The 27,225-nt window shown below is 46.4% G+C and overlaps 1 protein-coding gene and 1 long non-coding RNA gene across 3 annotated transcripts in view; both read left to right on the top strand.

Annotated features, from left to right (window-relative positions):
• Positions 1–27,225, top strand: part of LOC115142816 (plexin-B1-like) — a 115,308-nt gene that overhangs the window by 66,431 nt on the left and 21,652 nt on the right. For both annotated transcript variants that reach the window (XM_065001645.1, XM_029682579.2), the window contains 9 exons: positions 10,839–10,931; positions 11,146–12,319; positions 14,552–14,734; positions 18,814–18,942; positions 19,380–19,480; positions 21,602–21,734; positions 22,651–22,807; positions 25,327–25,435; positions 26,677–26,785. In XM_065001645.1, coding sequence (XP_064857717.1) covers positions 11,147–12,319; positions 14,552–14,734; positions 18,814–18,942; positions 19,380–19,480; positions 21,602–21,734; positions 22,651–22,807; positions 25,327–25,435; positions 26,677–26,785 — 2,094 coding nt within the window. In that variant the 5' untranslated portion in view covers positions 10,839–10,931; position 11,146. The remainder of the gene's footprint in view (positions 1–10,838; positions 10,932–11,145; positions 12,320–14,551; positions 14,735–18,813; positions 18,943–19,379; positions 19,481–21,601; positions 21,735–22,650; positions 22,808–25,326; positions 25,436–26,676; positions 26,786–27,225) is intronic.
• Positions 4,250–6,866, top strand: LOC135559912 (uncharacterized). Its single transcript, XR_010458600.1, has 2 exons — positions 4,250–4,677; positions 6,525–6,866. It is a non-coding gene; the product is annotated as an uncharacterized LOC135559912 (long non-coding RNA).

Raw genomic sequence — 27,225 nt, 5'->3', positions numbered from 1 at the left:
TAACATATTACAAACTGTAACATGACTCAGTTCAGAGTCTTAGAAGAAAATGTTTGAAGCACACTGATAAATAAAGGCTACTTGAACTAACTGGACACAGAGCAGTCTAATTTATTTTTATTTAACTAGGCAAGTTGGTTAAAAACAAATTCTTATTTAAAATGACGGCCTGCCCTGGCCTAACCCAGACAACGCTGGGCCAATTGTGCACCGCCCTATGGGACTCCCATTCATGGCCGGATATGATACAGCCTAGTTAACTTATACAGTACTTCTCTCACAAGCACCGGCATCATACAAGTTATGCAAGTTAACACCTGGGCAATTACGTTAGGAATAAACATGGCCTTTCAAAGATTCAACTCATGCGTAATAATGAAAACATTTATAATCCTCATATAAACTCAGCAAAAAAAACAAACGTCCTCACTGTCAACTACATTTTATTTTCAGCAAACTTAACGTGTGTAAATATGTCGGAACATAACAAGACTTCATAACTGAGACATAAACTGAACAAGTTCCACAGACATGTGACTAACAGAAATGGAATAATGTGTCCCTGAACAAAGGGGGGGTCAAAATCAAAAGTAACAGTCAATATCTAGTGAATCCGACCAGCACCCCTGGTGAGACAAAACCACGACTCATCAGTGAAGAGAAGAGTATTCAACCCTTTTGTTATGGCAAGCCTAAATAAGTTCAGGAGTAGAACATTTCTTAACAAGTCTCATAAGTTTGATGGTCTCACTCTGTGTGCCTTTTATAGTGTTTAATTAACATGATTTTTTTTAATGACTACCTCATCTCTGTACCCCACACATACAATTATCTGTAAGGTCCCTCAGTCGAGCTGTGAATTTCAAACACAGATTCAACCATAAAGACCACTGAGGTTTTCCAATACCTCGCAAAGAAGGGCAACTATTGGTAAATGGGTAAAAATAATATCCCTATGAGCATGGTGACGTTATTAATTACACTTTTGATGGTATATAAATACAACCAGTAACTACAAAGATACATGCGCCCTCCAAACTCCGTTGCTGGAGAGGAAGAAAACTGCTCAGGAATTTGACCATGAGGCCATTGGTGACTTTAAAACAGTTAGAGTTTAATGGCTGTGATAGGAGAAAACTGAGGATGGATCAACACTATTGTAGTTACTCTACAATACTCACCTAATTGACAGAGTGAAAAGAAGGAAGCCTGTACAGAATACAAATATTCCTAAACATGCGTCCTGTTTGCAACAAGGCACTAAAGTAATTCTGCAATAAATGTTGCAAAGCAATTCACTTTTTGCCCCTAATAAAAAGTGTTATGTTTGGGGCAAATCTAATACAACACATTACTGAGTACCACTCTCCATATTTTCAAGCATAGTGGTGGCTGCATCGTGTTATGGGTATGCTTGTAATAGTTAAGGACTGCCTAGTTTTTCAGAATAAAAAATAAATGGAATGGGGCTAAGCACAGGCAAAATCCTAGAGGAAAACCTGGGTGTCTGCTTTTCACCAGCCACTGGGAGATGAATTCACCTTTCAACAGGACAATAACCTAAAACACAAGGCAAAATCTACACTGGAGTTGCTTACCAAGAAGAGAGTGAATGTTCCTGAGTGGCTTTGTTACAGTTTTGACTTATATCTGCTTGAAAATCTATGGCAAGACCTGAAAATGGCTGTCTAGCAATAATCAACAACTAATTTTAGAGCTTTAACTTCCAGATTTGTTTTGTGGAACAAGGGTGGGTCCAAGAAGATCCTCCGGACACTCCCCCAAATGATGCTCCACCACGCCCCTGTACTTTTAGTTTTTTACAAGCAACTTCTCCCTTCCCACTCAACATACTTTGGGATTCTTTGGGTGTGAGTGTCATGCATAGGTGTAATAGGTGGCAGGGAAGTCAGGCGCAGGAGAGTCAAATGGAGTGTAAAATGGAGTCTTTTAATAAAGTCCACGGAGTATGCTCCATAACACTAAATGTACATAAACAAACAAACAGGGGTACGAGGACCCGATGCGCACCTATACAACAATCACACTACACTGACAATAAAACAATCTCTGACAAAGACATGAGGGGAAACAGAGGGTTAAATACACAACAGGTAATGAATGGGATTGAAAACAGGTGTGTGGGAAGACAAGACAAAACCAATGGAAAATGAAAAAAGGATCAATGATGGCTAGAAGACTGGTGACGTCGAACGCCGAGCACCGCCTGAACAAGGAGAGGCAACGACTTCGGCAGAAGTCGTGACAGTGAGACACTACAGTAGATATTACAGTTGGTCAGATTCTGGACCTGCCGTATGCAGTACTTCACCAATGACCGTGTCAAAGAAACTCGTACAGTGACTTCATGAAGTATTTGTATTTATTATGGATTCCCATTAGCTGCTGCCCTTGACATTTATCAACATTTTTATGTTATAAAGTGGGATTCATATTGATTTAAATGTCTTTTTTTTGTCAACAATCTACACAAAATACTCTCAAAGTAGAAAACATTTTTAACTGCTTTTTGGACCCTCATTTAGGGGTCTCCCGGGGTTAGGGGTTTGGGTTGACATGCCAGTCAATCACTTCCCTTTAGTCGCACCCATAATTGTTTGCTCTCTCTGAAATGGAAGCCATACATATCACCCTCTGATATATCCCAATGAAAACATACAGGGGCATGATCAGACACATGTTTGGTGATAAGCTAAGACTAACGATGTCGTAATTTCTCCACTCACGCCACTTGATGCGTTTGCTTATTTAAAGCACAATAGCGTACATTTGTACTGACCCTCGGACGGCCTTTACGAGCTTCCCTGAATGGTTTAAGCAATTTGTATATCACAGGTTTCTCTGTGTGTGCTGTAACAGTTGCACTGTGAAAAGGGGTGGGGTGGGGGAGGGTACATCGACGCCAGTGTTTGTGTAATTGAACATGGGCTCTAAAGCATCCTTTGTAAACACTCTTTTGTTGATGTTAGGAAGTGACTGACCGCAGGAGGTCGTGTGCACTCTGCAGACCTGATTTTTGTCCCGCTTTTCTGTCGAGCAAAGGAAAGGGTGTGCGAGAGTGGGTGTGGGATGGGATGGGATGGGGTGGGGTGGGGTGGGAGTCCACTTCTCCTTCTCCATTCTTCCCTCTCTGGGTGTTGAATGGGGAATATGGGTAAGCCCTGTAATTAATGGCTCTCTCTCTCTTTTTTTATCTCCCCCATTTGTGGCTTATTATCATTAGTCACATTCCATCAGTTCTCAGGGAGCACTGAGGCTTGCGAGCACTTGTTTGTGGTGATTTCTCTGGGTCTGTCTCGCTCTTTTCCTCTCTCGCCCTTTCTCTCCCTCATTCTTCCCTTCAATTGTCCTATATCTTTTTTGTCCCTTTTCTCTCTCTCCCTCTCTGTCTCTCTCTCTCTCTCTCTGTCTCTCTGTGTGTGTGTGTGTGTGTGTGTGTGACTGACCGATTTGGGCTTGATTGAATGAGATGGCGGTGGTGTGTGGGAGTCGACTTCAGTAAACAGATGATGGCCTACCAGGAATGCTCCGTAGTCATCTGGTCTCTTGGCTAGGCCCAGACCAGTTGACCTCCTTGAGTTCTGTACCCACAGTATACCTGAAAACCCAGACCCCAAATCCCTGACAACCTAGTCTGTATCCATGGTGACCTCTCCGTATCCAAGGGCAGTACAGCCAATGAGAACCTGTATAGGTCAATTGAAAACCCATATAGGCTAGTAAGGCTAAATCTCACAAACACACATAAGCATATACATTGGCCACACATTTGGGCTCTACACAAACAGGCTTGGTCCGCAGCTTTACTTTGACGGTAGGCCTAGACACTGTATACTCTGTTCAGTCTGCACAGCTTGACCATAGGAATCCGGTGCATTAGCTTCTGTGTCCACTCCAATCAGTAAAGAGACAGAGGGGAAAAGGAATACTCCATTACTCTGAGGTGAAAGAAACATTACATACAGATAAACCAATTACAAGCACACATTTCCTCCCCGCTCTCCTTTCACAATGATACCTAACTACCCCCAAAAAAAAACCCGACTTCCCCTGGAGGCAAAATCGAATTTGGAGATCCGACTACAAGAATTGAATCACCGCTCCATTCGCCCTTTCTCGTATATCAAAAAAACTCTGAATGAAGTTTAGCCTGATTGGATTATTGCTTCGGGAAAAGGAAATCATTTCCAAGTCAAACAGGACGAAGTGGAGTGAGAAGCCAGTGTGCCGTACGTTTTCTGGCAGCTTTATTTCCTAAAATAAGTTTGAGGGAAGGGAGTAAAGAAGAAAAAAAAAAAGGATTAACAGACGTTGAACTGACCCAACTGTTGCTCTTGGACCGTGAACGCACAGGCCTGCAAGATTTTTGCCATCATTCAAAGTGACAACCACGTAACTGGGTTGTGCCAAATTCACCATGACCCGCGATGGTATTACATGCGACCCCCAGAATCCGGTGGTCATGGAGGAAATGGGAGAAACACTGTTTGTTGCTATAGTCTTTCGCAGAGTTAACATGTCATTCCTGACGGGGCTGCCCTAGGCTCCGGGGCTGTAGCGTTCTCAGGGTTAGCGATCTTTCTTGCGAGGCAGAGTTAGTATAGGGAAGAGGTTTCCAGAAGAGTCGTGACAGGCTCACAAACTTAGGGGAGTTGGGTGAGTTTATCCATTTTTTTGTACATTCAGCATCACTCCATCAACGGAAATATGGTATTCTTTTTAACAAAGATATCTACATATATTTCAGGATATTGTGTATCACTGGAAAATTCAGAATTCATCAAAACATTAGTTTTGAAAACACAGCTTGTCCAAAAAAAGTGGTCTCTTGGCACAACTTAACCCGAGTATGGGTCAAGTCGAGTCACGGGACAGGGTAAGTTAGGAGTTTATTTCCCAAACACAATTCAACACAATCACAAAGCTTGTTTTTTCTTTTAATCATTTAAACAATTTTAACATAGGCCAGCCCAATTTTGTTACCTCATATCACAAGCAATAATGCCTTGCAATTACACCTGGGAAGAAAATACTTACATTTGCTCAACCTTTGCCTCAACTTACTCCATGGCCATTGGCTTAACTTACCCCAGGGTAAACCTTTTTAACTATATTAGTCCACACAGCTACAAGAATGCACTTTAATGCTCAGTTTAGGACCTCATATTGAAGGTTATAGAGACCCCAACTGATGTATAGAACAAAGTGATCTACTTTGGTTTAGATACAAGAATTCAGAAACCTGTAACACCATAAATTCATTTGACTTTGGACCTTACTTGCTTACCACTTTGTTTTCCATGTGATGTCTTCCTTCACAGACCATGAAATGATGACCTCTTAATTAATATTTGATAAAATTATACATTTTGTGTACGGCTTTCTCGAAACAAGGGTAGCTCGACTTACCCCACTCTCCCCTATCTGGGTTCAAATATGATGTGAAATCATTTATATTTTTTATACTTAGTCTTTTTTCAAAACAATACAGCAAAAACAATATAGAGTATCAACAGAAACAAACTAAAAATAAAAAAACAGCAGTTGCTATAAAGTAGGTACATAATAATATACAGCTTTGCACACCTGGATTGTACAATATTTGCACATTATTCTTTTGAAAATTCTTCAAGCTCTGTCAAGTTGGTTGTTGATCATTGCTTGACAGCCATTTTCAAGTCTTTCCAAAGATTTTCAAGCCAATTTAAGTCAAAACTGTAACTAGGCCACTCGGGAACATTCAATGTTGTCTTGGTAAGCAACTCCAGTGTATACCTGGCCTTGTTTTAGGTTATTGTTCTGCTGAAAGGTGCATTTGTCTCACTGTGTTTGTTGGAAAGCAGACTGAACCAGGTTTTCCTCTAGAATTTTACCTGTGCTTAGCTCTATTCCATTTATTTTTATCCTAAATAACTCCGTAGTCCTTGCTGATGACAAGCATACCCATAAAATGATGCAGCCACCACTATGCTTGAAAATATGAAGTGTTACTCAGAGATGTGTTGTTGGATTTGTCCCAAACATAACGCTTTGTATGCAGGACAAAGTTCATTTTTTTGCTTGCTGTTTTTAAATACTGAACAAAAATAAAAACGTAACCTGTAAAGTGTTGATCCCATGTTTCATGAGCTGAAATAAAAGATCCCAGAAATGTTCCGTATGCACAAAAATATTATTTTCTCTCCAATTTTGTGCACAAATGTGTTTACATCCCTGTTAGTGAGCATTTATCCTTTGCCAAGATATGCCGCACCTTTCAGGTAGATGGGTTATCAAAAAGTTGATGAAACAGCATGATCATTACACAGGTGCCCCTTGTGCTGGGGACAATCAAAGGCCACTCTAAAATGTGCAGTTTTTTCACACAACTCAATGCCATGGATGTCTCAAGTTTTGAGGCAGCGTACAATTGGCATGCTAACTGCAGGAATGTCCGCTAGAGCTGTTGCCAGATAATTGAATGTTCATTTCTCTACCATAAGCTTCCTCCAATGTCGTTTTAGAGAATTTGGCAGTATGTCCAACCGGCCTCACAACTGCAGACCACGAGTAACCATCCCAGGACCTCCACATCCGGCTCATTCACCTGCAGGATGAGGCCAGCCACCCGGATAGCTGATGAAATTGAGGAGTATTTCTGTCTGTAATAAAGCCCTTTGTGGGGAAAGACTCATTCTGATTGGCTGGGCCTGGCTCCCCAGTGGGTGGGCCTATGCCCTCCCAGGCCCACCAATGGCTGCGCCCCTGCCCAGTCATGTGAAATCAATAGATTAGGGCCTAATGAATTTATTTCATTTGACTGATTTCCTTATGAACTGTAACTCAATAAAATCATTGAAATTGTTGCATGTTGCATTTTATATTTTTGTTCAATATACTTTAGTGCCTTATTGCAAACAGGATGCATGTTTTGGAATATTTTGATTTTGTACAGGCTTGCGTTCTTTGCGCTCTGTCATTGTAGTTATGCCACAATACTAAACTAAATGTTGTTGACACCATTGGTCTCATGGTGAAACCTGTGAGTGGTTTCCACCTTCTCCTCACCTGAGCCCGGAAGGACACCTATATCTTTGTAGTGACTGGGTGTATTGATACACCATCCAAAGTGTAATTAATAGCTTCACCATGGTCAAAGGGATATTACATTTCTTGCTTTAAAAAAAAACTCATCTACCAATAGGTGACCTTCTTTGCAAGTGATTTGAAAACCTCCCTAGTCTTTGTGGTTGAATTTGTTTTTGAAATTCAACTGAGGAACCTTACAGATAAATGTATGTGTGGGGTACAGAGATGAGAGAGGAATTCAAAAATCATGTTAAACTCTATTATTGCACACAGACTGAGTCCATGCAACTTAATAAGTCACTTGTTCAGCAAATTTGTTTTCCTTAACTTATTTAGGCTTGCCATAACAAAGGGTTGAATACTTATTAAGACATTTCAGCTTTTTCATGTTTAACTTAAAAAAATGTGAAAACATAATTCCTCTTTGATATTATGGGGTATTGTATGTAGGCCAGTGACACAATCTCAATCCATTTTAAATTCAGGCAAGAACAACAAAATGTGGAAAGTCAAGGGATATGAACACTTTCTGAAGGCACTGTATGTCAAGCTTTCCAAAATGAAAGATGTATTGGATTATAATTTGCCATTCTTTAGATTTTGAGGCTTCCACTTTTTACCAGTTTTGTTAATGGTTAATTTATTTTTTATTTAACTAGGCAAGTCAGTTAAGAACAAATTGTTATTTACAATGACGGCCTACCAAAAGGCCTCCTGCGGGGACGGGGGCTGGGATTAAACATTTGAAATATATAACAAAACACACGTCACGACAAACGAGACACTACATAAAGAGAGACCTAAGACCAACACCACATGGCAGCAATACACCATGGTACAAACATTATTGGGCATAGACAACAGCACAAAGGCAAGAAGGTAGAGACGACAATACATCATGTGAAGCAGCCACAACTGTCAGTAAGAGTGTCCATGATTGAGTCTTTGAATGAAGAAAGCCTGTCCAGTTTGAGTGTTTGTTTGTTGCAGCTCGTTCTAGTCGCTAGCTGCAGCGAACTGAAAAGAGGAGCGATCAAGGGGTGCGTGTGCTTTGGGGACCTTTAACAGAATGTGACTGGCAGAACGGGTGTTGTATGTGGAGGATGAGGGCCGCAGCAGATATCTTGGATAGAGGGGGGGGGGGGGGGGGACATCCGAGCTGCTCGAGAGCTCCCTTACCTGCTGATCTCTATAAATTACGTTTCCGTAATCTAGGATGGGTAGGACCTGGTAATGGCTCTTACTTTAATCTGGTATTTTTATTTAACGAGGCAAGTCAGTTTAAGAACATTCTTATTTACAATGACGGCCTACCCCGGCGAAACCCTCCCCTAACCCAGACAAAGCTGGGCCAATTGTGCGCCGCCCTATGGGACTCCCGTTCATGGCCGGTTGTGATACAGCCCGGGATTGAACCAGGGTCTGTGGTAATGCCTCTAGCACTGAGATGCAGTGCCTTAGACCGCTGCACCACTCGGGCGATATCTATCACTTCCCATCACATTCTCTGGAATATTGCCAGGATACATTACATGGCAAGTTCTAGGGACTTCATATCCCAGGACATCTTTTAACACTGAGCATACATTATCTCCAAACAATGACATCTTCTGACATTCCCCAAAAACATGTGTGGTTGGCATCTACATGGCCACACAGCCACCAGCATGGCTGCTGTGTGCCTAACTGTTGGCTTTTCATTCTAGGAGCAATTTTTTTTTTTAACTGTCATTTTTCCAATTAAACTTCCTCCATTTTCTTGAGTTTGTAGAAGTACAGTAAGTTGTGTTCTGCATATATTGTTCCAGTCTTCCACTGAGATGTCCATCTTCAGTTCGTTTTCCTATTTTTGAATATACAGGGTTGAGTCTTTTCTAGTGAACAATCAGGCTGAGACAGAGTGAGGAGATTGTCTTGGATGTTCCTTGGTTATATGCATTTTGAATAACACGAATAGTCTCATTTGGTATTGAAGATGGTTCTGTCATTTTTATCTCATTTGAAATCTTTCAAATACATTTTGAGTTTGCTTTTGCCTGCATGGATTGACAGATGGGTGTGGCTTTGCATTTCTGCCAGTTCTATTGGTTCCATTGAACCAGGCAAGCTCATTGGAGCCCGGCTGAAGCGTTTTAAATGATTTCAAATAGTGTTTGAACCAGGCAAGCTCAATGGAGCCCGGCTGAAGCGTTTTAAATGATTTCAAATAGTGTTTGAACCAGGCAAGCTCAATGGATCCCGGCTGAAGCGTTTTGAATGATTTCAAATAGTGTTTGAACCCAGGTATGCTCAGCAAAGGGGGTTCACGACCTGACAACTTGTAGACAGAAGAACCCTTTTTTGGCTTTTAATTTGTTTTTGTTGTTCCTTCGCCGGATCAAAGGGGAGAGTCTGTCTTTTGGCTTGTTTTGTCAGTGTGTCCTATCTTCCCTCCGAATCCCGACCCAATGTTTGGATTGCTTGTTTTGAATGTTCACCGACTAAGGCATCAATCAAAGAGCGACTTTGCCTCTGGTGCCTTCAGTTGATAAAACTTTCCAGAGAACTGTAATTACTTATACATGAGCAGGCTATCAAGCGGAAAAACAAACGTTTGTAGAGGAAGTGCAAAATTACGGCTTGATGTAATTCATGTCAGGTCAAAATTATACCGATTTGGAGAAAAAAAACGGTGGTAATTATTATGCTTGAGTAAAAATGGTTTTCTTTTGTTAATAGTTTGGCCCCCTGCCAAGCCTTTACCCTATTTCCCAGATAAAACCTCTACCTCTCCTCGTAAAGAGGGCTCTCAACATGCCTCAGTGTGGTGAGGAATGAGGTGTGGTGGAGGGGTGAATAGTTTATATTTCAGTGTGTCTCTTTCTCTTGCTCCTCTCACTACAGACAGAGCGAGAGAGATCCGTCTGAACTAGCAGTGGATAATCCCACTTCCGTGCCAGTGACTGAAGAGAAAAGGGGGAGGTACAGAAGTGGGGAGGGAGATGTGCAGAGGTAGAGTGAGAGTTAGGCTGGCTATGTCCCAGATGGCACCCCTGTTCCCTATATAGTGCACTACCTTTGATCAGAACCCTTTGGGGCCTCGTCAAAAGTAGTTCACTAAATAGGGAGTAGGATGACATTTCGGACGCACACGGTATGTTGGTGCCAGGAATGACTGTGGTTAAAGTGTCCAGGGGTGTTAGTGGCTGAAGTGAAGTGTTTTTGCCTGGTAGCCTAGAATTGGGGAGGGCTTGGAGCAATGAGTGTGTGTAGTACTGGAAACTCTCTATGAGTGACACTACTTGACCTGGCTTTTGATAAGAATGGCTTCCCAGGCCAGTGAAAACGGATGTTGTTGGGAAAAGGCAGGTCTGACTGGAATTTCAATGGGAATGAGCTCCATTTTGTCAAACGTGCTCACAGTGCGCAACCAAACACTGCATCGCTCAGGGGGATAATGAATTATTATGGAGTGCAGGAGACCTGAGTGTGAACCCTGATTCTGAACCTGGTCTGTCACATGTGTATCTGCTAGAGCAGGATTAGATGACTTCCTATTTTTACGTAGACTTGTGTTTTATGTGTTGGGATTTGTTCAATAAGAAACATGCTAACTCTGGTGTTGGGGTAACACTTGTTGCTGCTAGCACCTGTTGCTAACACTTGAGGTGTTGAGGTAAGTGGAAACCTTTATATATATACTTGGACTGGTGTTCCTTGGTTTACAGAGATGTTAACCATTTGTCCCTTTGTCTCCCTTTGTCTTGCAGATTGGAGCTGTAGAGGAGGTGTTTTTAACCAAACCAAGCTGCTGGGAGGTCAAGAGGTGACATGCCTCTGTAACGCATCGTTGGAAACAAATGGTGAGGAAAAGCTATCCTATTCATTTGTCAAATAGAGGTATAAGTTGTAGTTTATCAGTTTGTACAGGGCCTTGTTTTTGAATGTAAATGTGTAGTGTACAAGTGTATGTACAAGGGACTTAGAAATGTTGTGAATCTCGTCTATGTACTGTATATACGTATCTATGGTTAAAAATAGTGTGTGAATCCCTCTCTTTCTCCCCTGGGTTGCCAGAATGGTTGCCATGCCTCCGGGGATGGTGCGACATGGTTTCTCAGTCCCAGCGGCGGTCCCAGTACTGTCGCTGCTGCTAGCTGCCAGCTGGCCCTCCTATGGCCTGGCCTGGGTCTCTGACCCCTCCTCCACCCCCTCTTCTCCTTACCCCACCTTCACCCGCACAGACGCCCTCTTCGAGCACCTGGCCCTGCACCCGGACCCTGCAGTCGGGCGCATCTACGTGGGGGCGCGGGACCACCTCTTCCAGCTGGACCGCAATCTGACCGCCGAGCTCCAGGACAACACGGGGCCCGTGACGGACAGCCGCGAGTGCCTGCCCCCCGTCACCGAGAGCAACTGCCCGCAAGCGCGGCGCACCAGCAACCACAACAAGCTCCTGCTGGTGGACCCCTACGCCATGGAACTGATCACTTGCGGCAGCGTTAACCAGGGCATCTGCCAGAAGCGGAGTCTGGACTCGGTGGGTACGGTGCTGTTCTCGGCCGAGCGGCCCGTGGACACGCAGTACGTGGCTGCCAACCACCCCAATGTGAGCACGGTGGGCCTGGTGGTGCGCTCCCGCCCCGACCGCCAGGCCGTGCTCTTTGTGGGCCGTGGCTACACCAGCAGCCACCCACCCATCTCCACACGCAACCTGGCCCAGGAGCCCGTCTTCTCCTACGAAGAAACGGCGAAGCTAGCAGTGGCGGGTCGCCTCTCGGAGTACGACCACCACTTCGTGGCGTCCTTCGCCCACCGCCAGCACGTTTACTTCCTGTTCTACCGCCGCGACATTAAGTCTCAGTCTCGCGAGTACCGCACCTACGTGTCACGCGTGTGCCTGGACGACCAGGCCTACTACTCGTACGTGGAAGTGCCCCTGGCCTGTCGCTCGGCGGCCGGGAAGAGCTACAACTTGCTCCAGGCTGTCCGCCTTGGTCTACCACCCAAGCAGAATGGGGGCGATGCTGGGCAGGCAGAGGTGCTCCTGGGGGTGTTCTCCACCCGGCAGGCCTCGTCCACGCGACCCAGCGAGGACTCTGCTCTTTGCATGTTCAATCTTGACGATTTGGACCAGAGGATCAACTCCACCAGGGACCTGTGTTACACACAGTTCGGCCGGGACGAGGGAGGGGGGGAGGCGGCCTACATCGAGTACGAAGTCAAATCCAACTGCGCCAACCTGCCGTCGGTGAGTAGGAGTGGGGATGAGTGGATTGACTTGCCAGGTCCTTATTTTATACAATCCTGGGTTCAAATAGTGATCGTAATCTTTCCAAATCTTTTAACATTTGCTATAGCCTGTCTTGAGGCTCAGGTGGACGGGGTTTGGCATTTTGGACTATTCCATTCATTTCCATATTGTCAAACAAGCTCACTCAAGCCCGCTAAAGTATTTGAAATAATTTCGCATACTATTAGAACCCAGGTCTATTCGCCAATTCCTTATTGTGTTGTGTCTCTGGAAGCACTTTAGTTTACAGTCCCTTTTATTGCTGATATTTAGGCTACCTCGTATGAGGAAATTGTGGGGCAACAATGGGTACTTTCCGGTGCCCCTTGCCAAAAATCCAACAATTTGTATCCATTCTGTGCCAGATTGTAAGCAGTAATCCTTGTTTTATTGTGTCTGGTAGTGTTTTATTTAATAGTTCTGTTCAGCTGGTATGTATTACGAAATGACATGGCATGCAATTGATACGTTTTGGTCCTTGTTTGAAAACCTAGTGGTAGTATTAGAATATTATGAAGTGATAATAATGTAGTATGTATGCTGTAACTGTTTTAAGTACTTAGAAGGCAACTAGAGGATGGTAAAATAGAGTTTAACTGGGTTTCCTCGACATGTGCGAATGAAGATGTTTCTTTCAAAGTCCGAATGTCTTCTAAATTTACTGTAAGCCTACTATTGAGCATGCTACTAGATCAGACGCTTTCCGGAGTCATTCGGGTTTCAGCAACGTGACCTCCATGTTAGAAATGTCATGACATTTAATTTGATCTTTTATTACTGACAAATGTAATCCTCCTATTTGGGGAATTCAATTTGATTATTTTCTCGTAATGCTACCAGCTTTGGAAATTCCCCTGTTGGCTCTCTCTCTGTGTGTGTGTGTGTGTGTGTGTGTGTGTGTGTGTGTGTGTGTGTGTGTGTGTGTGTGCTGTATACACGTGTATACTTGTATGTTCGCTTTTGTGTGTACCTTTGGTGCGACTACCGCACCAACTACAGTTGGTCGCTGAGCCACAGTGTGTTTAATGATACATCACATAGAGGAAACAGAACAATTGTTCAACTCTGACCCTTGAATGCTGTTTACCTCCAGTGAGGGTTGGGGAACAGTAGTGTGGTGGTCCTGTGTCCCAAATGACACCCTATTCCCTGTATAGTGCACTACTTTTGACCAGAGCCCTATGGGCCCTGGTCAAAAGTAGTGCACTACATAGAAAACAGGGTGGGACGCATGCTGGGTAATTGAATAAGATTGTAAGGGGGGAATTGATCTGCGGCATTAGCCTTCATTAGCCGGAGGGCCATGTTTAACGAGGACTGACACAAGGACAGATAAAGTCACCCACCGCCAAGAAGCGAAGGAGGGAGATGGCAACAGTGAAGCAGACAGGACACGGAAGGAGAGCCAGGGGGAGGAAGCAAGAGATTGGGTGTGTGTGTGAGGGAGAGAGGGAGGGAGATAGGGTTATGGGGAGATAGGGATAGTGCTGGGCTAAGTATCTGTAACAAATTGGAACACCATAGGAAACCATCAAAACAGGTCACTATGAACAGTGGGTAGATCCCAATGTTTATTGCTTGTACCTCCTGTTGTTGCTACTTTTTTTGCAGGGCCTCGTAAACTGGTTATTTATCTTGACACAGTGTCATCATAATGAAATTCCGTGGATGCATTTGTGTTTGGGAGATTGTAAAAACAGATTGTTGTACTCAGAATTGTTCTTGATCTAGTAATGACTTGCTCTCGGGTGTTCCCAAAACTTGCGGAAACAAAAAACAACCTGTCCAACCATAGATCTTCCTTTGTCAAAGGGTCGAAGCTAAAAAAAATTAAAGCACTTTGGAACACCGTTTGCCGGATTCCTGCAATAGTTTCCCCCTCACCTCTAACCCTACCAGTATAAATCGTGACTGTGTTCGTATAGGATTCGAGGGAGCCACTATAGACTTTTAGCACCTGTCTAACCTTCCACGCAATTAATAATACTAGTGAATGAGTTGCCGCTGTGTATCTGTTTTTGACCATAGATTTTGAAGCGCAAATCCATCTGCATTTAGACTTGTTGTCTGACTGTAACGCTATTGTTTTCATTGTAGATACATTTGACCTACTTTAATAAACTGTTTCCTACTGCCTCATACGACTCTAAACTACGTTCATTTGCATATTCCTTCCCTCCTGACCTATAGAATACCCTTGATGCCTACCCCTGTGGTTCGGACCACACCCCCAGTCCAATGGCCAGCCGGGTGCCGGTGGAAACCGAGCCCATATTGGACAGCCCGTCCGCCCGTCTCACCGCAGTGGCTGTCAGCGTGAGGGTGGGACATACCATCGCCTTCCTGGGGGACTCCAAGGGAAACCTGCGCAAGGTAGAGAACATAGAGATCAAACTGATGGAGCGGTTTATATCTATGGTATAAGGGGACCACCTTCAATACCGATCAAAATAAGATTATATTGACAGGGGCGACCTGATCCTAGATCAGGACTCTTTGTGAATTTTGGGCCCTGACTAGACATGTCCTATGCTGGTTGTTTTTGTATAAAGTATATTCCAGTACATTCCGTTGCATGAAGTGAGCCTTTGATCATCTGTAGATAACTGCAGCTCCAGATATTCGCAAACTGCCGCGCGAACACATGCACTGTACTCAGCACTCCATAAATAGTAGAAGGAGCAGACTGGCCCAGGTAACGAATGCGTCCTTCTTAATTGGCTCTGGGTGCGTTTTGCTTTTCCATGGACCTGCCAGATAACACTAGTACTGTTGTTATGCACAGTAAGATCTCTTCTCTTTCTCTCTCCCCTTTTCTTCGGCTGGGTCCCCCCCCCCCCCCCCCCCAGCTCTCTTTCTTCCCCTTACTTCATTTATTCATGTCCTGTTTCGTAAAACGTAGTCGTAGTCCTCCATTGTCTGGTCGAAAGCCCTGTAAGTTTCCATGGAAAGGCAGTATTGGCCCAGCATGGACCAGGTCACTGATAGAGGAAGGGCCGTATAGACTGACACTATTGTTAACAAGCTACGAGGGGGATATTGGTACATCCACCCTGTACCATCCTCCGATATAGAGAACCGGGAACGGACATCTCTATACAAACTCAACAGCCGTAATTGTCCCAGAACATTAAGTCTAGGCGGTATGGCTTGGATAAGTCCAGGTCATTGTGTTGCCATGTTGGCTGGGATAAATCCAATCCACTGGGTTGTCATGTTGGCTAGCATAAGTCCATTCCATTGGCTTGCCAGCTTGGCTGGGACAAGTCCAGTCCATTGGGTTGCCGTGTTGGCTGGAATAAGTCCAGTCCATTGGCTTTCCTTATTGGCTGGGGTCACATGAAGCTGGTGTGAACAGGAGGCACGGTTCTGTTCTGTCCGCTAGATTTTTGCGTGGTGCCATCACCTGGTGCAGAGCAGAGGTCACAGGGGGTGGCGTGGGGAGCTGTGTCTTCTGGGGTTCATGGACCAGGGTGCCCACATTGGAGGGGGGCTTTGTGTTAATATGACAGTGATACACAGAGGGCTTGGGGGGAAGGGGGAACACCACATTTCAAATATGACATTAGGGCCAGGGATTGAGTTTTAATTTCCAAACATGGAAATTAAAGGGGGGGGGGGCTCTTAGGGTGAATCTCAGTAGTTTAAATTTGCTCGGTTCGCCTATCACTGTCAGTGAAGCCAAGGAGAAGCCACATCAGAGTATTTATAAGCATCACGAGTACATAACAGTAGCGAGTTCTCTCACTCGAGGAATGTCACTTCGAGGAATAGTGACTAGCGCTAACAATTAGCGCTTTGTGCCATTTGTCTTTTGTCAATAGGTGACCTGCGGTTGTGACCAGGGCGGAGTGGGGTAGAGTGGAGGGAAGCTCTATCAGCACAATGACACCCATTAACAGTAAAAAAAATAAAAACATTATACACTGACCACAAAACAACACCACTGGCTAGCTAATATCAGTCCATGACTCAGGTCTTTGTTGTGTGTGTCAGTGCATAGACGCTGACTAGTGGCAACTAGGTGGGAAAAACAGTTCTAAACAGAAGGCCCTATTCTCTTTCCGTAGACTCATCAGTCCTCACACCCGCACACTGCCGAATTGTGTGAATGAAGTCCCGAACTGTCCCTAACTGTAGTCCCAGAACTATATATGACCCTGGGACATATTAGATACCATTGCCTGCCCTTGTGCCCTTGAGCAAGCCACATAACCCCTTACAATTGCTCTAGTGGTGCTGCACTGTGGCTGGCCCATTGCTTCCAACCCCTCGGTGTGAGAGTGTGAGTGTCTTTGGGGGGGGGTTGTGTTGTGAGCATTAAAGGCACATTTTTTGTTCTCTGTAAGTTAATTGACAATAAAGTACATATTATCTTACATGTGCGTCTCTCGCTTGCGTATTACTGCACAAGACTGATACCCTCTAGGTGAATTGGCAGTGAAATAGATATTTGTTGAAAATGGTATTTGTTTAAGCTCTATAACTAGGACAGATTTGATATTGGGAAGTCGATTGATTTGTATTGGCCATCAAGTGGCTTTGGCCTCCCGAGTGGCGCAGCGGTCTAAGGCACTGCATCTCAGTGCTTGAGGCATCACTAGACACCCTAGTTCAATTGCAGGCTGTATCGCAACCGTCTGTGTCTGGGGGTCCCATAGGGCGGCGCACAATTGGCACAGCGTTGGCCGGTGTAGGCCGTCATTGTAAATAAGAATTTGTTCTTAACTGACTTGCGTAGTTAAATAAAAAAAATCTATAAAAAACTATGGGATTTCATTGTCACAAATGTCGTATTAACTTCCTGGAGGCCAAAAGTCGGAAGAAAGAGCAATGACATCCAGTACAAAAAAATGCTACATTTCCCCCCAAATGAACAAATGCTACACGTCACAAAACAGTTCAATCCATTAGGTTGAGGTAGGCGGGCAGTATTTCCTGCTGTTCCACTGTTAAAAACTGGGGCACGGGGGGGGGACTGAGCCACCTTAATGTGAGAAGTGCTTGACCGGGAGCCCCACAGCGTCAGGCTTTTATGTTATTTACAGCAGGCCTTTCACCATCAGGTTACCTGTCTAATGTAATGCTATTACTGGACATTCCACTCCTCCACTCTTTCGCTCTTTCACGTGGACCTCCACCAGAGTGCAATCATCCTAATGTGATGGGTGTGTGTAGTGGGGGTGGGTGGGTGTGTGTGTGTAGGGGGGTGACAGAGTGAACGAGAAGGAGCAAGAGGCATAGAAAGAACATGTGTCTGTGTTTCAATCTGTGAAAGTGTGTGTGCCTACATCTGAGTTTATTTGTTCTGTAGTGTGTGTGTGTGTGTCCAGGCAGGGCCACACACAGATGATGGGGATTGCAATGGTCAAGATATAGGCCAAGATTTCGCCGTGATGAGAGAATCCAATTCTATTGGACGGTGGGGGAGAGTTTTGGGTCAGCTATGCCGTCGCATGTTCTTTGATCCCGGCGTTCATCAAAGGCTTTGACTGTTTAGGCTCTAATAACAGCAATTTAGCCCACACGAGAGCACAGTTAGTCCCCCAACATGGCAACCCTACAGAACAGATGGGTCAGACGGGTTGCCAGACATGAAACAACTGATTTTAAATTAGATTCCCCCCTCTTCAAAGGGGAGCAAGCTTAGGGCATTGACGCATCAGATCAGCCTTTCTTTTCAAGAAATGCCAAGGCAAAATCTCTCTGCGTTTCTTGAAGAAATACACGCCTGCATTGAAATAATATTCAGACACACAGACACAGACAAACGCACGCGTAGACAAACAAGCAAACACGCGCGCACGCATAGACAAACATGCACACACACACCTATACCCACGCCCAAACACGAATCGGGTGTGTATTGAAATGAGAGCGAGAGGAGAGCGATTTTAAAAAGTGATGAGGATGACTGAGTGAACTACATCTACTTGCCACACGAACAATTACCCCGTCTCCATGTTCCCAGTTGACCTCTTCAAGACACACATTTAGATTGGCATCCCAACTCCTCCAACCAGCGCGTCTTCATGCTTTCAGCAGAACTATGACGTTTCACCGTTTTAAACTCTGAAACCGTTGTGGCTCAAAATTCTTCAAATACCAACCGAATTCAATTTAGCACACTTGTTATTCCTAATGGCTATATTTAACAGCCCATGCTAGGCTATTTGTCTCCCTTTCTAGTGAATTATATAACTAGTGGTATGCGCCACATTAAAATAGAATTTCGAATGACTTTTTACGAAAATGGTCATCTTTGGATTCTATAATATTGTAGCGATCCTCGCTAACGAGCCTACGTTATAACTCCCTCAAGTAGGCTAACCCTATTGCATGTTTTCCTTTCACACAAGTGACTCGAGTTCTGTTACTCCTCCATCCGTTTGTCATAACGAATTGAAATGTACCTTATGGGGTTCTTAACCATTGGCTTGTGTGTGCTCCAGGTGTTCCTGGGCCCTAATGGTGAGGTGGAGGAGTATGCCGTCGTCTCCATCCAGGCCAACGCAGCCATCAGCTCTGACCTGGTCCTGGATCAGTCAGAGGAACATCTCTTCATCATGACCTCCACCATGGTACAGTACACTAGCCTGGTCCCAGAACTGTTGGCGCTGTCTTAACTTTCTCGTGTCGTTGTCTGTGTTTCACAGTTGAATCCCACTTCTGACGCCAACAGTACACCCCCCCCCCAGTGGTCAACAAGTGTCTCTCATAAAATACTATTTTATAGTTTTTTAGCAGTATTTCCCAAACTCGGTCCTGGGGGCACCAAGGGTGGCAGGTTTGGGAAGCGCTGGTATATAGTTCTCATTCCACAGCAGCTCTTTTAGGCCTGAGGACGAGGTTACATTTATAGTAATGACTTAATCCACAGCACCAATAGGCTAAGACTAGGGGGGGGGGGGGGTAAAATGGGTCTCCTTTTGGCTCGGTTAAGAGCTGTGTCATCATTTGCAATGCGTTGGACATAACGTCATGATGAATATTCCCTGTTGTTTTGTTGCGGTCACAGCTGCAGAAGAGGCCAGTGGCAGAGTGCCACGAACACTTGGACTGCCAGGCCTGTTTGTCGGCCCACGACCCCTACTGTGGCTGGTGTGTCCTGGAGGGGAGGTGAGCGGCTCATTCGGAGTAATCCAATGGGATTGATTGTCACAAATTACTTTTATTGTCATGTAACCTGGTACATTTTTTCAAGTAATACACACAATTCTGTCTCTGGTTAAAGGGCTGACATATCAAACTAGAGCCCAGAGTTTTCCATTGTCAGGTCAAGCACACTGGAAAAACTCAGGGCATTGCAGATGCTCAACACAGTCAGAGAATGTATTTGTGGTACCACTCGTACTACTCAGGGGGATTGCTATGAGTAACGATGCAGTGATGAAGAGCATCATCTCTTTTACCATCTCTTTCTCCCTCTCCTTCCTCCCCCTCTCCCTTCTCCAACACCTTGGCCACGTGTCCTCCCTCCTTGTTCTCCATTTTCCCCAGCTAATGTTATTTAATGTTATCAACTCGCCTGGCTTTCTATCCTCCTTCCACATTTACTTCATATTCCCCCACTATGTTTCTCCCATCGACAGTGTGTAGCCGGTCCACGCTCAAAAATGAGATTCAAGGATTTTTGTATTTATTCCATTCAGGGTTAGGCAGATAGACACACGTTTCGGCCTTCGTCGGCGTCATCGCCTCTTTGCGCCCCCCGGTTCCTCTGTCACTCTTCACTCTCTCCCTTTCCCGTGTTCCCATTCTCTCTGTCCCTCCGTTTCCCGTCTCCCTCCCTCCCAGTGCCCTTATAGTCCTCTCCTCCCTCTTCCCCTCCTGTCTCCGTCTCCCTCCCTCCCCGTGCCCTTATAGTCCTCTCCTCCCTCTTCCCCTCCTGTCTCCGTCTCCCTCCCTCCCCGTGCCCTTATAGTCCTCTCCTCCCTCTTCCCCTCCTGTCTCCGTCTCCCTCCCTCCCCGTGCCCTTATAGTCCTCTCTTCCCCTCCTGTCTCCGTCTCCCTCCCTCCCCGTGCCCTTATAGTCCTCTCCTCCCTCTTCCCCTCCTGTCTCCGTCTCCCTCCCTCCCTCCCCGTGCCCTTATAGTCCTCTCCTCCCTCTTCCCCTCCTGTCTTCGTCTCCCTCCCTCCCCGTGCCCTTATAGTCCTCTCCTCCCTCTTCCCCTCCTGTCTCCGTCTCCCTCCCTCCCCGTGCCCTTATAGTCCTCTCCTCCCTCTTCCCCTCCTGTCTCCGTCTCCCTCCCTCCCCGTGCCCTTATAGTCCTCTCCTCCCTCTTCCCCTCCTGTCCCCGTCTCCCACCCTCCCCGTGCCCTTATAGTCCTCTCCTCCCTCTTCCCCTCCTGTCTCCGTCTCCCTCCCTCCCGTGCCCTTATAGTCCTCTCCTCCCTCTTCCCCTCCTGTCTCCGTCTCCCTCCCTCCCTCCCCGTGCCCTTATATATAGTCCTCTCCTCCCTCTTCCCCTCCTGTCTCCGTCTCCCTCCCTCCCCGTGCCCTTATAGTCCTCTCCTCCCTCTTCCCCTCCTGTCTCTGTCTCCCTCCCTCCCCGTGCCCTTATAGTCCTCTCCTCCCTCTTCCCCTCCTGTCTCCATCTCCCTCCCTCCCTCCCCGTGCCCTTATAGTCCTCTCCTCCCTCTTCCCCTCCTGTCTCCGTCTCCCTCCCCTCCCCGTGCCCTTATAGTCCTCTCCTCCCTCTTCCCCTCCTGTCTCCGTCTCCCTCCCTCCCCGTGCCCTTATAGTCCTCTCCTCCCTCTTCCCCTCCTGTCTCCGTCTCCCTCCCTCCCCCCCTTATAGTCCTCTCCTCCCTCTTCCCCTCCTGTCCCCGTCTCCCACCCTCCCCGTGCCCTTATAGTCCTCTCCTCCCTCTTCCCCTCCTGTCTCCGTCTCCCTGCCTCCCCGTGCCCTTATAGTCCTCTCCTCCCTCTTCCCCTCCTGTCTCCGTCTCCCTCCCTCCCCGTGCCCTTATAGTCCTCTCCTCCCTCTTCCCCTCCTGTCTCCGTCTCCCTCCCTCCCCGTGCCCTTATAGTCCTCTCCTCCCTCTTCCCCTCCTGTCCCCGTCTCCCTCCCTCCCCGTGCCCTTATAGTCCTCTCCTCCCTCTTCCCCTCCTGTCTCCGTCTACATCCTGCCCTTTTATAGCGATACGACGCCGAGGCCATGACGTGTCTGTTACGGTATGATTTGATCGTGTAGGAGTGTACGGTATTGTGTGATGATAATCGGTTGTGTGTTTTAGGTGTGGCCAGCAGTCTCAGTGTTCACACAGGGCTCAGGTGGGCCAGTGGCTGTGGAGCTTCGACATGGAGCAGCAGTGCCTCACCATCCAGTCCCTCAGCCCCTCCAACATCAGCCGCGAGGAGAAGAAACGTGTACGTGTGCGCGAGCACGCCTCTGTGCCTCTGTGTCTCTGTGCCTCTGTGCCTCTGTGCCTCTGTGTCTCTGTGCCTCTGTGTCTCTGTGCCTCTGTGTCTCTGTGCCTCTGTGCCTCTGTGCCTCTGTGTCTCTGTGCCTCTGTGTCTCTGTGCCTCTGTGTCTCTGTGTGTATGCGTTCGATTGCATGTGTGTCTGTGGGTGTCCACGTACATGGGTATGCGAGCGCATGCTCATAGACATTCCTTTCTGTCCACACTGTACATAGTGTTTGCTCGTTTGACTTCCAGTGTCGGAGCGAAGATCAGAGATGGTTATCAGACTCGGCGCTTGCTGCCCCCGTCTCAACATCTAGTATAAATCATGTATTAAGTGATCCGGCTCTGGACAGTTGTACAGAATAATTCATGTCAATTGCATATATGTATATCATCTGACATTGGGGATTAATAGTGGGAGGGAAGGGTGTCAAGGCATGACCTTGGGTGCGTCTCGTCTCCTCTGCTTTATCTGCGCTGATTTGAAATCGGGGGGGGGGGGGGGGGGTGGAGGTGATATGGTGGATTCTTCTTGAGGATTTGCCTTTTAATAATCTGCTCACATCAATACGGTGGGAGGGAGGGACGATTGAGATGCTGCTTGTCAGTGGTGACAAAACTCCTCGAGTAAGACTCGATCTCTCCTCAGTTTCTCAGGCCTTCAACGACATCTCTGTGATGTCCAGATAAATCCAGATCTTACCAACCTTTATCAAGTTCAAACCAGTTCTATCCAGCCACGGTCCAATTTAGTGTTCCTTGAGTTCCTGGATTTAGTTGAAATGCAGATCCGCTCTTGCAGAGCCGAGCCAGCTCATTCACACTCTCTCTTTCCCTCTCTCTCACATCCTCCCCCTCTTCTCCCTACCTCCCTTAGATTGCTCTATCAGTCCCGGGCCTGCCCATCCTAGAAGAGGACAACTCGTATGCCTGTTACTTCCATGACACTGAGAGTCCTGCCACCGTCACCGACACGGGCGTCACCTGCCTCTCCCCCGACCCCCACAGGGTGCCTGCTGTGCCCCCTGGACAAGGTGAGTACCAACGGGGTGAGATCAGCATGTACTGGGCATTCAACCTGCATCTACATACTTTTTACACAAAAACACACACACACACACACACACACACTGAGTTTCATGAGTTCATTAAAGTGTGTGTGTGTGTGTGTGTGTGTGTGTGTGTGTGTGTGTGTGTGTGGCTATACAGGCCGATCAGCCTGTAGCGCCACTCTAGGCAGCGACATCCTATGTCCTTGCAGAGCAGATGTGTGTTGCAGCCCAATCCTCTTTGGCTCCCAGTTTACACAGCAGGGAGTAATCTCCAACTCCGCCGGTCCGGGTAGCAGCTATAACTAATGATTTTAAATTCACGCAACAATTCAGCCTCTTCTATCTTTTTGTCTGGGATAGTCTACGACGGTTCGGTTGCGTGCTTGGAGCCGTCGATTTGTTTTAGTTAGTCATTTCGGAGGAATTACGGGGATTAACTGTTAACTATCAAGCGCCGATAAAAAAAACAAGCATGTATACGCTTGTGGGTAGTTGGACGTTGTCACGTTCGTCATAGTGGGGAGACCAAGGCGCAGCGTGACGAGAATACATTCTTCTTTTAATAAACGAAGAACACTTAACAAACTAATACAAAACTACAAAACGAACGTGACGTGAGGCTATGAACAAGGAGTGGTGACACAGGCAGCTATGCATAGACAATAACCCACAAAATACCCAATGAATATGGCTACCTAAACATTTCTTGGGGCTGCCTCTCGGGCTTCCGTGCTAGCCGTGTACCTTCATATCGTCGCCGTTCCTCTATTCTCTGGTATTTCTCCTCGTAGTATCGCCGTTCCGCTTTCGCTGCCTCTCTTTCCTCCTCAGAAAGGCGATACTCCCCCGGCTGCGTCCAGGGTCCTGCCCCGTCCAATATTTCCTCCCAGGTCCATCTCCCCATTAAATGCTGCTCCTCCTTTTCACACTGCTTGGTCCTTGTTTGGTGGGTTATTCGGTCACGTTCGTCATAGTGGGGAGACCAAGGCGCAGCGTGAAGAGAATACATTCTTCTTTTAATAAACGAAGAACACTTAACAAACTAATACAAAACTAATGTGAGGCTATGAACAACGAGTGCCGACACAGGCAACTATACATAGACAATAACCCACATAATACCAAATTAATTTGGCTACCTAAATATGGTCCCCAATCAGAGACAACGATAAACAGCTGCCTCTGATTGAGAACCAATCTAGGCAACCATAGACATATAAACCCCTAGACATACAAAACTCCCTAGATATATAAAAACCCAAGACATACAATACCCCCTAGACAATACAAAAACTAAACAAACCACCCTTGTCACACCCTGACCTAACCAAAATAATAAAGAAAACAAAGATAACTAAGGTCAGGGCGTGACAGACGTATGCATGTACACACAGGAACTCCTCTCCCCCCTGTCCTTTCTCCCCTCCCTCCATCCGTCCACTCTTTTTCTCATCCCCCCCATCTCACTCTCTCCCCTTGGTTCCCATGAACATCGTTCCTGGAGCAAGGAGGATTGTTGTGGTTCTCAGGCCGTGAGGGTTAGGTAGTTATGCTCGTCTGCCTGGGGGTATTAGTGAATAGACACACACAGGGGGGCTCCACTGATCCCACATGTATTACAGGGAGATCTGTGTGTGTTTGTATATGGAGTTAGTGTGTGTGTGTGTGTGTGTGTGTGTGTGTGTGTGTGTGATCTGCGGGGGGGGGTTCAAATGGGATCTTGGGAGTCCAGCCCTACTCACATAATGTAATCGTGGTTTAGTTCATAGTCTGAACCATTCATTGATTAAGCAGACGCTCTTATCCTGTGATTAGAATTAGGAAGATCAGCTTGATACTTTGAAAATGACTCAAGATTGTATTAAGTGAAGTGATACAATCCAATTGCATTGACCCAGCTCCCGGAAATATTTCCGTGCATGGGCTAGTGTGTGTGAGGGAATACACGTCTGCCATATTTACATGCCAGTGTGTGTGTGTGTCTCTGTCTGTCTGTGTGTAGGTGTGCGAGCGTGTCTGTGTGTGTGCAATCAGTGCGCTTCATACTTCACACACGGTGGGCCCCACAGACCTGAACTCCTCCCTCTGCACTGTTTACGTCTGGGGGCTTTGGGGCTGCAGATGGATTTTATTACAGAGCTCTGTTATGACTCTCCACTTGGCCAAGCGTACTCTCAGGCGCTGTCCCAAATGGCACCCCATTCCCTACATAGTGCACTACTTTTGACCAGTCCCCATAATGCACTGAATAGGTAATAGGGCACTATTTGGGGTCGCAACGTCTCACTCTCACGTTCTCCCCTCCTCACACTGTTTTGAAGACTCGGTCAGACCGACAAGGCCAAATCTCTGTCTCTGTCTCTCAAATCTTCCCGAACAGAGTAGTTTCAGAACGCTTGGCACGGTGTTCGGGTAGGGATCCTGGTGAAGTGAAACACAATGTTGCTTATGATTTATCGTTGTTGTCTTTTCTCTTTCTCTCCGTTTCGCTCTCTCCTCAGAGTTTGTCACGGTCACCCTGTCCCTGCGCTTCGGTGATGTCGTCGTCACGGCAACAGAGTTCACCTTCTACGACTGTACCGCCGTCAAGCAGCTGTCTGGGAGCGTGCCGTGAGTGGGCCCACCCCTCTCCCTCTTTTTCCTACTCTTGCTCTCTTTTTTTTCTCTCTCTCTCTCTCTCTCTCTCTCTCTCTCTCTCTCGTTTGCCCTTCCTGTCTCCTTTGTCTCTCGCTTTCTGTTTCTCTCTTCATTTCAAAATCAATTTCTGCCCTTCTGCCCCCTTCAATAGGGGTCTCTCTCTTTCTCTCTATTTTTCTCCCCTTCTTCGCCCATATGGGCTGATTGACCTGGGTCTGTTGGACCTCTGTGCTGCACCACTTGGAACCGCTTATAGCATCTTCCAATCCCCACGCTCCGTTCCAAACCTATTCTAAACCTATCGTACTCTCCTTTCCCACTCACGCACTCTCAGGAGAACCTGTGGGTCTTATGGCTGCAGACACCTTACCCTTGCCCTCCACATGTGGTGGTCACATGCCTCCTACTCTCTCTAGTCTGGTTGATATTAAAACCACATCTCAGAGACATCTCCATATATGGCCTGCAGGCAAACTGTCTGCAAGTGAAAGAACCCAGCCAGAATACGAGGAGTAGGAGCCATGCTTCTTCAGAGAGAAATTCAACATAACCGTCTTTAGTATTGTCCATCAGGTGTTATCAATCTGTTCATTTTTATCAATCTGTTCATTTTCGTTCAACTTTTTTGCTTTCTGCGTTGCGTGTTTTATTCCCTATTGATAGCGATAGTTGCAAACTTCACACGGGTGCAAGACCCTTATTAGCAATGCATTGGATACAGTTGGTGTCAGATGCGGGATATCCGGAGATAGGAGTGCCTTGTCAAGCTCTAATGTCTAGTAATGCCCGTATTCGGTTGGATAGAGGGCACGCTTGACCATAAAAGACTGATAGTATGGGCGACGCCACGGTGAGCACTCTATCAATCTCTATGATGTTAGCACCTACACTCACTCAATTACCCCTCTTTCTCCTCTCGTCTCCTTTCCTTTCCTTGTACATGGTTCAGAGCACTCTGACAAGGAACCAGCGACCGCCACTTTATTCAATTAAATGAATGACCTTTTTTTTTCCCACTGGCCCAAGCCTGCTCTCGCTCTTCCTCTCCTTCCTCCCATTGATCTATTTTTCCGTCGTCTCCTTTCATTTTATTTTCTACCCTCCTTTCACTTTCTTTCTCTCTATACCCCCCCCCCTGCTTCTCTCCCTCTCTCTCTCTCTTGTATCCCAATCCCCCTCTCACTCTCTCACGCTCTGCACTGTTCCTCCTCTAGTTGCCGTGGTTGCGTGTTGAGTCGCTGGGGCTGCAACTGGTGTGTCCACCAGCACACCTGTACCCACAAGCCCACCTGTGACAAGGGGGTCATCATCTACAACGAACACGTGAGTCACACACACAGCGACCAATGGTCAGTTAGCTAGAGGTCAAACAGCACGCTATGCGCTTTCTGCAAAAGGAACCGCCAGCCTGGCTATTTTGTCCACTGTAGAGTTTGTCCACCTAATGCACCCTAGTGTAAGGCTGGTTGGGGCCGATCAATTGTAGCCGGTTGAGCGAAAGAAGGTCGCTAATGAGAACACAAACTGTTGGGAGTCATTAATAACCAGACACTCATTTTCTCACGGCTCCTCATATCCCAAAACAAGCGTACATCAGATATAACTAATAATCATCTCCATTTTGCCTGTGTGTCGCCAACCAAATGCATGAGATTTGTCCTCGTTGATGGTAACACTGACAACATTCAGGAGACGTGTTTCACATCCAATTTGGGTTTTTCAGTCAACTTATGAGTTTGTTTATTTCTGTCTCGCCCTCTCCC

Source organism: Oncorhynchus nerka, linkage group LG15, assembly GCF_034236695.1.
Source record: "Oncorhynchus nerka isolate Pitt River linkage group LG15, Oner_Uvic_2.0, whole genome shotgun sequence".
Classification (NCBI taxonomy): Eukaryota; Metazoa; Chordata; class Actinopteri; order Salmoniformes; family Salmonidae; genus Oncorhynchus; species Oncorhynchus nerka.
The sequence above is the reverse complement of the archived record's forward strand: the minus strand, read 5'-3'. Positions and strand labels throughout refer to the sequence as shown.